This window comes from Aspergillus chevalieri, chromosome 4 (assembly GCF_016861735.1).
Source record: "Aspergillus chevalieri M1 DNA, chromosome 4, nearly complete sequence".
In the NCBI taxonomy this organism is placed as follows: Eukaryota; Fungi; Ascomycota; class Eurotiomycetes; order Eurotiales; family Aspergillaceae; genus Aspergillus; species Aspergillus chevalieri.
Genome location: NC_057365.1, coordinates 808,243 through 820,900, shown reverse-complemented (window position 1 = coordinate 820,900; position 12,658 = coordinate 808,243). Strand labels below are relative to the sequence as shown.

Genomic DNA, 12,658 nt, shown 5'->3' with positions numbered 1-12,658 from the left:
GTATACAGAGTATTCCATATCCCTTCAAAATTGCTATTAGCGGAAAAAAAAGCAATAATAGGCGCTCCGCTTTGTACCCCGATCGAGTGGCCATAAAATGACGATACTATTGAAAGATCTCAAAACAGATCCTTGTGAAACCGATGAGTGTTTATGAACATTATCATATCTGTCAGGTCATGATTTCTGTCACTAGAAAAGTAAAAAAAAAAAAAAGGGTGGGGATTCTTATGGATTGACATCTGCACAAAAAAAGGATTGACCGACGCAGGGCTCGAACCTGCAATCTCTTGATCCGAAGTCAAGCGCCTTACCATTAGGCCAGCCGGCCATTAATCCTTCTTTACCCTAAAGTAAGCATTTACTAGTATCAAATAAATTGATTCCATCTTCATAACATACATTGATTTGAGACGGTAACTATTTGCATCGGCCTTTAGCTGGTGCTGGAGCACATCAAAAGCAATCCGTTCAATCTACGCCCAAAACAGTATCACCAATACGTAAAGAATGCTCAAAAACAATCCAAGGCAAAGAGCGAAGAAAACATAACAGTGAACAAGGAAATCAAATCAAGGACATAACATCGTAAGAGGTCGATCTAGTCAGTCAGAGCATCACAAACAAGGTCAATCAATTCGCCGCCCGAAGCGCCCGTAACCTCGCACCCAGCCCATCCTCCAACTCCGTATCAGCCTGCTTCTGCTCCTTAACATCCTCCTTAGGAGCCGCATCCGCATCCAAAGCCATCCGCATATCAACGCCCGCATCATCCGCCAACTGCTCCATCATCCGATCAACCTCAGTCTCGCCCTCGGCACCATACTCCTGCATCGAGACACCCTGCGCCACGTCCTCGATCGCGCTACTCGCGATCTTGAAGTCCTCCGAACGAGCCAGAAAGTTGTTCGCATGCGAGACGAGATGCTCCAGGTTGACGCTCTTGGAAGCAGCGTCCAGACCCCGCGAGGCTAGTGCCAGTGTCCGTGATGTGTCCCGGGTGCTCTGGGCGGCTTTCAATTCGTTGATGATCACGTCTGCTCGGGCGGCCTCGGCGCGGAGGGTGACTTGTCGCCGTTTCTCGCGGACAGCCGAGGCGGCGTGGATGCGGGCGATTTGGAATTCGCGGTTTTTCATAGCCTTGTCGGCCTTGGCTTTTTCGGATTTAAAGGTGGCATCGGCTCGAGCGGCTTCTTTCTTGAGGCGGTTGGAGTGTAGCTGGTTTACGCAAAAAGAGGCGTTACTAGGCAGGCGAGTTTGCGCCGCGGCGGGGTTACCACTCACCTTGACATTTGTGCGTGCCTCGAAGATAGGATCTTTTCGGACCATTTTGTCTGCGCGTATTAATGAAGCAAAAAATGGAAAATGTACCGTGAGTTGAAAAAGCGTTATTGGATGTGCAGCGGAAGAAGTGCAAGTTCTAGACATGCCTACTAGGCGTGGCGACAGATCGCCGCCGGGTGCGGAGGCGGAGCAACACTGCGATTCCGGGCTGAGGCAGTGCCATTTTACAGATATAGAAAACAGATACAAAAAAGGAGACTACTTAACTTTATCATACGGAGCACAAAAATCATGATAATAGTTAATGTTGGATTATTATTCGTCGAATTCATATCTGACTAGCCGGGTCAACCGCTAGCTATATCTCAGTGACACGTGAGTTAAAAACACATAAAAAGTGTAGAAGTAATATGATACAAGCAAGAATAAAAAGCGAAAACGACAATGCGTTCACAAAAATTCCTTGCCCATAAGCAGAGACGATAGCGTCTCACCCATAGTACTCGAATTCGAACGCCGTGAAGAACTCCGATTCCCAGTAAACTTCCCGACCCGCGCTAATCTCAAACCATTGTTATTAGATGTAGAAGTTCGTTGTCTTCGGAGGTGCCCTGGCTTCTTTTGGAGACAGTCAATTACCAAAGCCATCGTCAATAGGGACTCCCAGTTCTGTCGACCTGCGACGCCATCAATAGCGGCTGTCTGGTGCCCCCGGGGAAGACTGTCGCTAACAGCCAGCTGCAATGCTCTGCCCGTCGCATCGCGAAGTGGACGCGCCAAGGCTGGGCTGCACGCTAGGAGTCTGGCGAGAAGTCTCATCCGGAAGACCGTGGGCCTGCTGGTCGATGTCGTCGAAAGAGACAGATTCGGGGTCGAAATTAACCATAGAATCAAAGGGAAATGCTGATAGATCTCCGTGGTCGAAAACTCCAAAGGCGAACCCATCTTCAACGACTGAAGAATCAGGCTCAGCGGACGAATCACCGTGGAATAGGCGGTGGAAGTCATCGTCAGAAAGAGGAGCTGCAACATCACGTGCAGCGTTAGATTCTGCGCCGGAGCCGAGGTCGAAGAGTGGGAGGGCGCTTCCAACTCCTTCGAGTCCAGAGACGGACACTGCAGGTCACACAACATCGCTGCAGGATGTTGTGTCGCGTCGGAGGACTCAGCCAGAGTGGAAGGCTTCAAGGTAGGAGAGTAGTCGGTGACGGATGGGGTGGGGAAAGGAATTCGTTCCATGGGGAGCTCATCGCCCTCCTGCTTGAACAAGGTAGGGGTCAAAGTAGGAGATTTGGCGGCCGGCGAACCGGGCTTGGGAGACACGCTGCGAGATCCGCGGACCTCCGCAGACAACTGGGCGACCTGTTGGTTCAGACGGTTGTTCTCAGTCTCCATCTGCGTCAAGCGCGACAGGAGAAACTGGTTCTGTTGTTCCATCTGAATCTTCTCGTTCTCCAGCTTCTCCATCTCGAGCCTCTTGCGCTCGCGGGAGGTTTGGGCTGCGGCGCGGTTGCGAAGAACGCGCTCAATACGACGTTGTTCCTTTTCATCGTCGGTCTTGGCTCGTTTTCTGGTGTTCGTTAGTGAACTGGTCCTGCGTCGGTGTACTTCGAATGAAACATACCTAGGAGGCAAGTTGGTCTTGGGAACTGGGAGTTCCTGGCCCCATGACTTTCTCTTCTTGGCGGGCTTCTTCTCATCTGTCTTCCTCTCATCACAATCATCGTCGTTCAGAGAGGTATCCGCGGGGGACACGGTGAGGGGCATGTCGGATTCCGGGGTGCCCCGCAACGAGTCGATCGAGGAGAACTGATCGTCTTCCATGGTGTACAGTATGTAGAGACGTTGCTATCGTGACAAGACTAGTGTGTAGAGTGTGGATGTTGTTGTTGTGGGTTGTTGTGGTAATTATTGTGGAGAGGGCCTTGTCAAGTATAACTGATGGAGACAGAGATCGTTGTCCAGGCCTGGGTTCAATAAGAATTAACCAAAGGCCACGGTGGCATAACTGACAAACCGGAGTCACAGCCCCGGAGAAACACGATGGAAGGCAAAAGACAGAAGGGGGGAGAAGACGTCAATGGGACCAGAATAGGAAAGAGGTAGAGGAAAGGACACAGTGTTCAGATCACATATAAAAAGCGACTTGAGGAACAACGGAAAGAGAAGAGTCAGACCAGAGGGAAACATGGCCTCTTTAAGAGGCCAGCGTGGTCAGTTCCAGGCCGCAAGGGGGGCGCAGTACTGGGTATGACCGTATCTTACGCGTGCCCCTTTGATGGAGTCTTTGTTGGTGGAGGCGGGGGTGAATCATACAGTAATTACGTGTAAGATGGAGCCAGTGATGGTCTGGCCACGCACTGCGCCCCTGAGAGGCTGAAACGGAGTGCGTCAGATCTCCGAATCTTCCGCCATTCGCGTTGGGTCATTTTTGGGTCCCTACGCAGACCGCTGGAATCCCCACCGAAGCCCATCGAAGCTGGTTGGCGGTGAATGATGGTACTTCTATGTTTAGTACTGTCAGGTACTCTGTCAGCCACTGGTGGTCTCCAGTTCCTGGTACGAGTGCGCTCGTATAATTGTGCTGATGATGATGTATTGAGAATAATCGAGCAGCATAATATTATTGTGATGCCTATACCATGGAATTGTTTCCTAGTATTCAGAGTAGAGTACGTACGTATACCCTCATCTGATAGATCAGGGGCTTCTTCGGGCGGTCTGGAAAGGAACCGCCGGTCAGGGATAGTGGCTGGAGTGGACTACCACTATATCCCGTCCAGCACTGCCATTCGACCAAATCATCTCATAGTGCTCTGGAGGTCGTCTATCAGTGGGCATTCCCCATCTCCCAGATACTCAACAGGACTCAGGACTCAGTTACAGAGTACTCTCCGTACTCTCCATGTGTCTATACAAAACAACCATAAACAAGACACGCATTTTGTAACACAAAAACAGATACGCCATGTATTCACAAAAATAATCATAGATCCATAATCATGCCATAATACTTTTCAGGAACTACTCCATGTCCATCGTGTCGTCGCCCGCCTCCAACGCACTCAGCTTCTCCGGATCGGGCACCACTACGCCCCGACCCCGGCCGGCCAACAACTCCCGTCGCACTTCCGGCCCAATGTCCTTGTGGCCCCGCACCAACAGAAGATCCAGAAGCGCTTCCCGTTGATCTTCTGTGATATCGTTGCGGTATCGCTGCGCAAACACTAACAGGCATTGGTGCCACAACACTGGCAGCTTGTAGTGCTTGGCCCCGCTTCCCGATGGCCCGTCGGTCATCATCGCGTCCTCGCCATTGTCACTGGCCCGGAACCGTAGGAAATGGAACACTAGCGCATCGATCACCTTGTATGGAAGTGCGTACTTCTTCTCCAAAAAGACACGGATGAACATGTTCACCGCTCCCGTGCTCTCCAGCGACTTGAGCGACTGTTCCGCCGCCAAGTCACACATTCGGAGAAGGGCCGCGGCAGAGTGCAACACCGGAATTGATACTCGTGCAATCACAGACGACACAATGTGTGCCTCCCGCAGCGTACAGGTCCCGCCCGACACAAGTGGGAACAGCAAGCCCTTGAAAAAGCATGCCGGCTTGTACAGTGCCTTCCGCAGTGCGTTGTAAGTGTGGACATTAAGTTTCTTGGTCTCGCGGATCTCGTCGCGGACCCGGTCAAGCAGCACCATCGAGATGAACTCCTGGGCAACAACCGCCTTGGACGAAATGAAAAGTCTCGTGGCTGCATAGACCGCGTTGGCCGTCCATGACTCCGGTCGCGTGATGTCGAGAAGGGTCTCCCAGTTGGGCACCGAGGGGAGCACCTTGAAGGGTTTCGGAAGAGGGCCGGACTTGTAGCGGGACAGAATCATGCCAACCCTAACTTTCATCAGCACCGATCACACCGAGGTGTATCATCAACTGTAGGGAGATGTCTCACTTTTCATATACTTCAACTGCCTTGGCCGGAATTTGGACTGCATCCTCCGGTAAACCACCACCTTGAATGAAACCGCTGTCACCAGATTGCTTTGCTTCGTGCTCCGCAATCTTCTCGAGGATCAGATCCGCTAGGTTCGTAGTCTGGCCTCCAGCGCCGGGGTTGAATATGGGGTCTTCGTCGCCAGCCGGAATGAATTTGTTGAACATGTCAAGGTCATTCGGGTCGACCTCCTGCGATAGCATTAGACATAGTCCTCAACGGACCCCTTAAGCAAAAGAATGGCATACCACTTCCTCAACTTCTTCATCCTCGTCACCCCATTCATCCTCTCCGAACTTGTCCTCGTCATCCGACACAGGCTCGTCACCTTCCAACCGCGACTCAAAATCAAAAGCGTGGTTGATCTTCCCGCTAGTCTCGCCTCTTGCGGCTTTTTGCTCAGAGGCATCTTCGTCGGCCAGCTCCTGTCCGATCTGCAGAATCTTGCGCGACTGTTTCGCATCGACAAAGCGCTCTCCATCCTCTCTATCTTCGTCCGTCCGCGACTTGCGCTTGTTCTTCTTGCTGGGTTGAGTCCGGATATGGCCCACAGACGTCATATCATCCGCCAGAGGGTTATGTCTGCGAGCAGCCGCAGCGCTGCGCGAGGGTGTTGTCGCTTTAGGCATGGCGAGCGATTTTTGCTCGGATATCTCGTAACGTTTCTGGGTGGGAATCGGTGGTTAAGTGGGAAGACCCTGGTTCATGCGAGGTCGCCGTATGCTTCCTGGCCGGTCGATTGACAGAATACCGGACTAGACACCGTGAAAAGGTAGATATTATCCTAATCTCTCGACCTTCCTTTCACCCGCATTGGGAAATTGTGTGTAAATTTTAGATCACGTGCGATTAGCTCCGGGCGGTCTGTAAATTTTTTCTGCGATACCCACTTCGAGGAACCTTACCGCCTTAAAATACGTCACAGCAATTGGTGAGAACACGTTCACCGCTCTCATGCCCCTCTGCTCTAGTCCGATTTTCAGCCAAACAGATCCATGGAAGGGATATTTTCTGCTGGGGAAACTTTCACTGACCGCCCTTGAACTGCTCGTCTTCCGTTGCGCGTTCGACAGAGGGACATCATAGGGACATGACTGAGTCTTGCTGGTCAGCTTTTACGAATATTTAGTTTCTATTTCTTTTGAATCGATTATCGCTCTTCTTTATTTTTGTGGAAGCAGGAGTGGTTTCTTCATACGAGCATAGCTCCCTTCGGAGATCTTTTTTTGCGCGGCCCTTCCACTCAATTGAATATACGTGAGTATATCACGTTGGTTGAAGCGATTCATGCAATGTGGTACATGATTACAACTGGCATTGATATGCTAGGGCTTGCGTTATTTTCTCCATGGCCAGGAATTAACAATGCCTTCCTGCGGAGGCCTCTTCGACCACTACCTGTATCTCAGACCTTGCTGACAATTTTCCTTCGCAGTTCGTCTACATATCCCATCGCTTCTTGAGACTTCCGCTTTTTGTCCTTCGTATTTCGCGATAGCGCATATCCTGTTCTGTATCCGACAGTCACGCCCGTTGTCGCAATCACACATCAGACGAGCAATAATCCGAGACCTTGATCATTGAGACGGCATCCATATTAGTGTGACACGTATCTTGCTGTATCGAGTGAGCAGCATTGCATTCTAAATTGCAATGGCATCTGTGCAGTCAACAGGCGTTTCTGCGCCCACCTCGAACGTTAACTCCCCGAGGGGGACGCCATCCTTTAATGGTGCAGGTCTAGATTTGAACCCGAGTTCCTCACCAGCTCCTCCCAGTAATGCGTCAGCGCAGCTCGACTCGAAATCAAAGCGCAACAAGCGTGATAGTCGCAAGAAGCGAGAAGCCAAGGGTCTAGACCAGGAAAGCGCGCCACCACCAAAGAAGAAGAGTGCTGTCGTACAGAACATTGCGCTTCCGAGCTCTGATCTCAGTATACTAAGGCCTCTACTCCTTGCCGAACCCAAACATTCAGACTTACTACCGCCACAGCCACGGCAGATGAATCCCGTGACCAGAAAGTCATCAAGCACAAACAATCAGCAATGGGACTTTTATGAAGTGGTGGACAAACTTACAAATAAGAATGGTTTCCGCTATAGCTATGCCATAGCTGACCCAGGATTCCCGCATATCAAGTACCGTCAGACCGATCTTCACCCATATCATGCACGTTTCAGTTTCGAAGACTCTCCCGCTGCGATCCAATTCTCTAAAGACGCCCTTGCCGTTACTACCCCCGAGCCATGGCATACTGCACGAGCAAATGTATGCGCGCGTGAAGGGACATATTACTACGAGGCACGTATCATAAGCGGTGTGGTCAATGATCCTCAAGCACCACCAACGAATGGAAACTCCAAGACACTGTCAAGAGGCCATGTTCGCCTTGGGTTTGCACGACGAGAGGCTGATCTTGACGTAAACGTCGGCGTTGATTGCTACGGGTATGGGATTCGCGATGTGAACGGGGAAGTGGTCAATCGAATGCGCTGCGAGCACCTCTTCCCCAAAGGCGAGTCTATCCGTGAAGGCGATGTAATTGGCATGCTCATCACCCTCCCACCATTGTCCCTCCACAAGAAGATCGTGGAAGGCACATACGATCCTGCAGTCGACAGCAACGCTTCCGCGCAAAACTCAGAGCATCCCTACAGTTCCAACATCATCCGTGACCGTATACCCTTCCATTACAAAAACGACTTTTGCTGGCAACAATCAAACGTATTCCCAACAAAGCATCTCCGCGACTATGCCTATAACCTGAAAGACACGCCCAGTCAGGGACCCCCATCACCATTGAACAGTGAAGATGCCTCCATGCGCACACTGCCAGGGTCTAGCATCACAATATTCAAAAACGGTGTCAAAATGGGCACGCCGTTTAAGGAGTTATACGCATTCCTCCCACCTGCTAGTCGTCTCGCAAACGGCACCAACAATTTGGGCCTAGGGGAGCGAGAAAACGCAGACGATGGGATGATCGGATACTATCCCGCAGTTAGCTGCTATGGCGGCGGTGCGGTCGAATGTCGCTTCGAGGGTCCTTGGTGGTTTGGCCCACCGTCTGAGACCGAGAACGGTGAACCCGTGCGGCCCATGGGCGACCGGTTCAATGACCAGATCGTCGAGGATGTCATGGCGGACATTGTTGACGAGGTCGAGGCTATGATGGTCTGGGGTGGCGTGGATGGTGATGTCGTTGGGAATGCGCAGATGGATAGCACTGAGTCCGGTGCTGTTGGCGGTTCGGAGGTTTTGAAGGGCGGGGTTGGGGCTGCGTTTGAATCAGCTGGGTCTACAGGAGGTAATAATACTCCTACGACTGGGGTGGCTGATGGAGCGGAGCATACTGCATTTGAAGACGCTGGTACGCCAAATGTTGAGACGTCAGACGTGAAGGTTGAAGATGCTGCTGTTAATCAGGACATTGAGATGTCTTGATCGATTGATCCATCTATCCTTAGGCATTTCATTTACTTTGGGTCTGACTCGTGCTTTATATAGCTCAAGATACCGCAGAATACAGATATCTGAATTAATTGTTCAAATCTGCATCTTGGGTCTCTTCTGGTGCACTGCGTACAAGCCCTTGGACTAAAGGAAAGATTCATAAGATCATCAAGCCGAATCGTAATACTGTATAGGTATATCTAATGTATAATTTTATCTATGGCATCTCGAGCAACTTATTTTCCCTCGATCAGCTCGCCCACTTTCAAGACAAGCTCATCATTGCCGTATTGCCCAATCACCTGGATTCCTGCCAGATCTTCCTTCGTTGAGTTATTAGCTGAGACCGGAACAGAGATGGCCGGAAGCCCAGCCAAGCTCGCAGGAACAGTAAAGACATCGTTCGTATACGCATCCAACGGGGAGGTCACTGTATCTCCATCCAAGAGCTTGGACAGCTGCGGAGGCGAGGAGGGAGCGGTAGGACAAACAAGGACGTCAACATCGGCAGGTTTAGATGCCGGCTCTGCAAGCAAGTCACTATAAGAGTTGAACGGGTGTTCTGTGCTGAAAACGGCGTTGAAGTCTCGCTGGACAAGACGCCGGATGCGCTGTGCTTGGATGAAGTAGTTGTCTATGGCGTCTGCGCTTAAGCTGAATGCGCCTAGTAGGATTCGTCTTTTCACTTCTGATCCGAAACCTTCGCCCCTGGTGCTGGCGTATAGCACATTTTCCGGTTTCCCGTCACTGTCGGGGCCTTCGGCGCGGGTTCCATATCTCACGCCGTCGTACTTGGCTAGATTAGATGATGCTTCGGCGGGTGCGAGAACATAGTAAGCCGACAGGGCCTGCTGTGTTGATGGCAAGGATACCGGTTGGATGGTATGGCTTTGTTGGCGTAAAAGTGACAATGTACGGGACCATGCGTTTCGAACAGATGGAGCGAGTTCGGAGATGTTGTATTCGAGGGGTACACCGATCCTAAGGCCGGAGGTCATGCGGGATGCGAGATTCGATGATTCTAAGAGTGAACGAATCCGGTTACGAGACGTAACGGAGATATTAGTCGGATCCCGAGGATCATGCTTGTTCATGATATCTATAATGGAGATGCCATGTTAGCAACGACATGGAACTTGTGAGTGGGATGAAGGCATACCAAATACATGGCGGACAATGGAAGTATCTCTCCCCATTATCCCAACTGTGTCCAATGAATTGGCATAAGCGACCACACCCCATCGTGAGATCAATCCATAGGATGGCTTGAAACCGACAGAGCCCGTGTATGCAGCTGGAAGCCGTACGGAGCCGCCAGTGTCTGTACCCAATGCTCTGTATGGAGGAATAACAGTTCAGCTCATGCCTTCCGCCGGGAGGTGAGAAAATCAAGTCACTCACGCATAACATTGGTCGGTAGCGACAGCCACAGCACTCCCTCCGGAGCTGCCACCGGCAGACAGAGCTCCTCCATCGTGGTTCTGACGGGAATTCGCGACAGGCCCAAACCGCGAATTTACCGAGTGCGACCCCATGCCGAATTCATCTAGATTGGTCTTCCCAGCGACCACAGCGCCAGCATTTTCCAATTGTTCGACGACCGTGGCGTTGAACGGGCTAGTGAATTTGTTCAGGATTCCGGAAGCGCATGTTGTGGGGAGATCGCGCGTGCAGATATTATCTTTAACGGAGATCAGGCGGCCGTCCAGGTTTGATCGGGGCTTGCCTATACAAGGAACAATCAGTATATATGACTATATCTTAATTGGATAAGATAATCTTCCGTATGGACATACCTTGCTCTCTGCGACGGTCCGCATCCTTCACCTGCTCCAGCCACGGCCCGGAGCTTCGCAGTGGGGTAATGAAGGCATTGAGGGCAGCATGCGCCTTCTGGTTAGCTATGCATCTCTCTGCTTCCCGCAGAAGGGACATTTAGGCCTTTCTGAGCGGGTTGCGGAATGAAGAGAGAAAAAGGTAGAATCGTTGTCGATGTCAAAGATTCGTAAAGTGTGGTCCGTGCATTCCAATGTTTCTAGAGAAAGCAGTGCCCTGGCTTGCAATGAAGCTTCATCTGGAAACGGACGAATGTTTATTATTTTGGTATGTCAGGATATAGTTGCTTTGTCATATTTAATATAAGTACCCTGGATATATATGTGCTACCTCACACCTCGATGCGTATATATATATCTATGCCCGCTACAATCAACCAGCTTCAATTGAAAACCCAACGCACTGATTCCATGTAGATAGACTATTTCTAAGCATTTTCAAGTCACAGTAGACCATATAACAGTACTAAAACAAGAAACAACTTCGAGATGGTTAAAGTTCAAGCTATACAAATACAGACGCCTTTATATCCGTCGGCCCGAAGAAGAAGCGAGAACGACGTCATCCGGAATCTCTCCTCCAAAAACATCATTCATTTTCTCTTCAACTTCCCCCTTGCACGGAGTAACAATTGATTTACTCTGGGATAATTGTACAATATGTTCTCTCGCGCAGCGCTACGATCCTCTGCCGTGAATGTTTCTCGCAGCAACGGCGCGGCTCTGTCGCTGAAAGCTAGAGCTTCGACCCCTCTGGCTGCAAACCCATGCCGGACGCCTTTTATCGATTCGCTAGGAGCAAGAAGATATATCTCAGTATACGGCTATACACAGGCCAAGGCGCTGGTGTACTCGAAGCACGGCGAGCCGAAGGATGTCCTCAAGTACGTGGCCCGGGATCCTGCGGAGCTGCCATAGCTTTATGTTCACATCTCTTGCCATGCAATTGTCAATGCTGATTGCAATTTTCTCTCCAGACTTCACAAGCACTCCATCTCGGCACCCCACGGTACACAAGTCAACCTCCGTCTCCTCACGGCCCCGATGAACCCGGCCGACATCAATCAAATTCAAGGCGTCTACCCGAGCAAACCGGATTTCGATTCCAGCCTGGGCACCGGGGAGCCCTCCGCCGTGGCTGGAAATGAAGGTGCTTTCGAGGTCATTTCGATCGGATCGGGCGTCCAAAACCTCAACAAGGGCGACTGGGTGATCATGAAGCGTACAAATCAAGGCACCTGGCGGACGCACGCCCAGATGGATGAATCACAATTGATCAAGATCCAGAACAAGGAGGGCTTGACGCCACTCCAGGTTGGAACTGTTAGCGTTAACCCCGTCACCGCTTACCGGATGATCAAAGACTTCTGTGAATGGGATTGGTTGCGCGCTGGGGAGGAGTGGCTCATCCAGAACGGAGCCAACAGCGGTGTTGGTCGAGCCGCTATCCAGCTTGCACGGGAGTGGGGTATCAAGACCCTCAACGTGATCCGTGACAGAAAGACCCCCGAGGAGACCGAATCGATGAAGAAGGAGCTTCTCGATCTTGGCGCTACCGCCGTGATCACCGAATCCGAATTGCTCTCGGCTGAGTTCAAGAACACAGTCAAGGAACTTACCCATGAGGGTAAGGAGCCTATTCGTCTGGCTCTTAACTGCGTTGGAGGCAAGAATGCCACCGCATTGGCCAAGGTTCTGGCCCCTGGTTCGCATATGGTTACATACGGAGCTATGTCAAAACAGCCCGTCGCATTGCCATCTGGTCTTTTAATCTTCAAGAACCTCGCATTTGATGGCTTCTGGGTGAGCAAATGGGGTGACAAGAACCCCCAGCTCAAGGAGAACACCATCAAGGATGTGCTTGAGCTGACTCGCGCCGGGAAGTTCAAGGACATCCCTTCGGAAGATGTCAAGTGGAGCTGGGATACCCAGGGCCCTGAGCTCACAGATAGTGTCCAGGAAACTCTCTCCGGATTCCGCAGTGGAAAGGGCGTGCTTAAATTCGAGGGCGGCGATGAATAAAAGAAAAGCCAAAAAAAAATCATAATAAGTGTATATCTGATGTCATCTGAAGAACCCAATTGTAAA

The 12,658-nt window shown here is 51.0% G+C and overlaps 6 protein-coding genes and 1 non-coding gene across 7 annotated transcripts; 2 read left to right on the top strand and 5 right to left on the bottom strand.

Annotated features, from left to right (window-relative positions):
• Positions 1–259: 259 nt before the first annotated feature.
• On the bottom strand, positions 260–331 carry ACHE_t40002S. Its single transcript has one exon. It is a non-coding gene; the product is annotated as a tRNA-Arg (tRNA).
• Positions 332–633: 302 nt separating this feature from the next.
• Positions 634–1,428, bottom strand: DID2 (putative SNF7 family protein Fti1/Did2; the record flags this gene model as incomplete). Its single annotated transcript, XM_043278466.1, has 2 exons — positions 634–1,218; positions 1,285–1,428. The coding sequence occupies 2 exons, from the start codon at positions 1,426–1,428 to the stop codon at positions 634–636; spliced, it is 729 nt and encodes a 242-aa protein (XP_043136242.1).
• A 306-nt stretch (positions 1,429–1,734) lies between these two features.
• hacA (transcription factor HAC1) lies at positions 1,735–3,108 on the bottom strand (the record flags this gene model as incomplete). The annotated part of the gene is made up of 2 exons (XM_043278465.1): positions 1,735–2,854; positions 2,909–3,108. 2 exons carry the CDS (start codon positions 3,106–3,108, stop codon positions 1,735–1,737), a joined length of 1,320 nt encoding a protein of 439 aa, XP_043136241.1.
• A 1,200-nt stretch (positions 3,109–4,308) lies between these two features.
• ENP1 (snoRNA-binding rRNA-processing protein ENP1) lies at positions 4,309–5,911 on the bottom strand (the record flags this gene model as incomplete). The annotated part of the gene is made up of 3 exons (XM_043278463.1): positions 4,309–5,179; positions 5,241–5,473; positions 5,531–5,911. The coding sequence occupies 3 exons, from the start codon at positions 5,909–5,911 to the stop codon at positions 4,309–4,311; spliced, it is 1,485 nt and encodes a 494-aa protein (XP_043136240.1).
• Positions 5,912–6,935: 1,024 nt separating this feature from the next.
• Positions 6,936–8,726, top strand: ACHE_40281A (SPRY domain-containing protein; the record flags this gene model as incomplete). The annotated part of the gene is made up of 1 exon (XM_043278462.1): positions 6,936–8,726. One exon carries the CDS (start codon positions 6,936–6,938, stop codon positions 8,724–8,726), a length of 1,791 nt encoding a protein of 596 aa, XP_043136239.1.
• Positions 8,727–8,971: 245 nt separating this feature from the next.
• On the bottom strand, positions 8,972–10,670 carry HER2 (glutamyl-tRNA(Gln) amidotransferase subunit HER2; the record flags this gene model as incomplete). Its single annotated transcript, XM_043278461.1, has 4 exons — positions 8,972–9,834; positions 9,895–10,070; positions 10,137–10,461; positions 10,532–10,670. 4 exons carry the CDS (start codon positions 10,668–10,670, stop codon positions 8,972–8,974), a joined length of 1,503 nt encoding a protein of 500 aa, XP_043136238.1.
• A 560-nt stretch (positions 10,671–11,230) lies between these two features.
• Positions 11,231–12,592, top strand: ETR1 (enoyl-[acyl-carrier-protein] reductase; the record flags this gene model as incomplete). Its single annotated transcript, XM_043278460.1, has 2 exons — positions 11,231–11,454; positions 11,548–12,592. The coding sequence occupies 2 exons, from the start codon at positions 11,231–11,233 to the stop codon at positions 12,590–12,592; spliced, it is 1,269 nt and encodes a 422-aa protein (XP_043136237.1).
• Between the last annotated feature and the right edge of the window lie 66 nt (positions 12,593–12,658).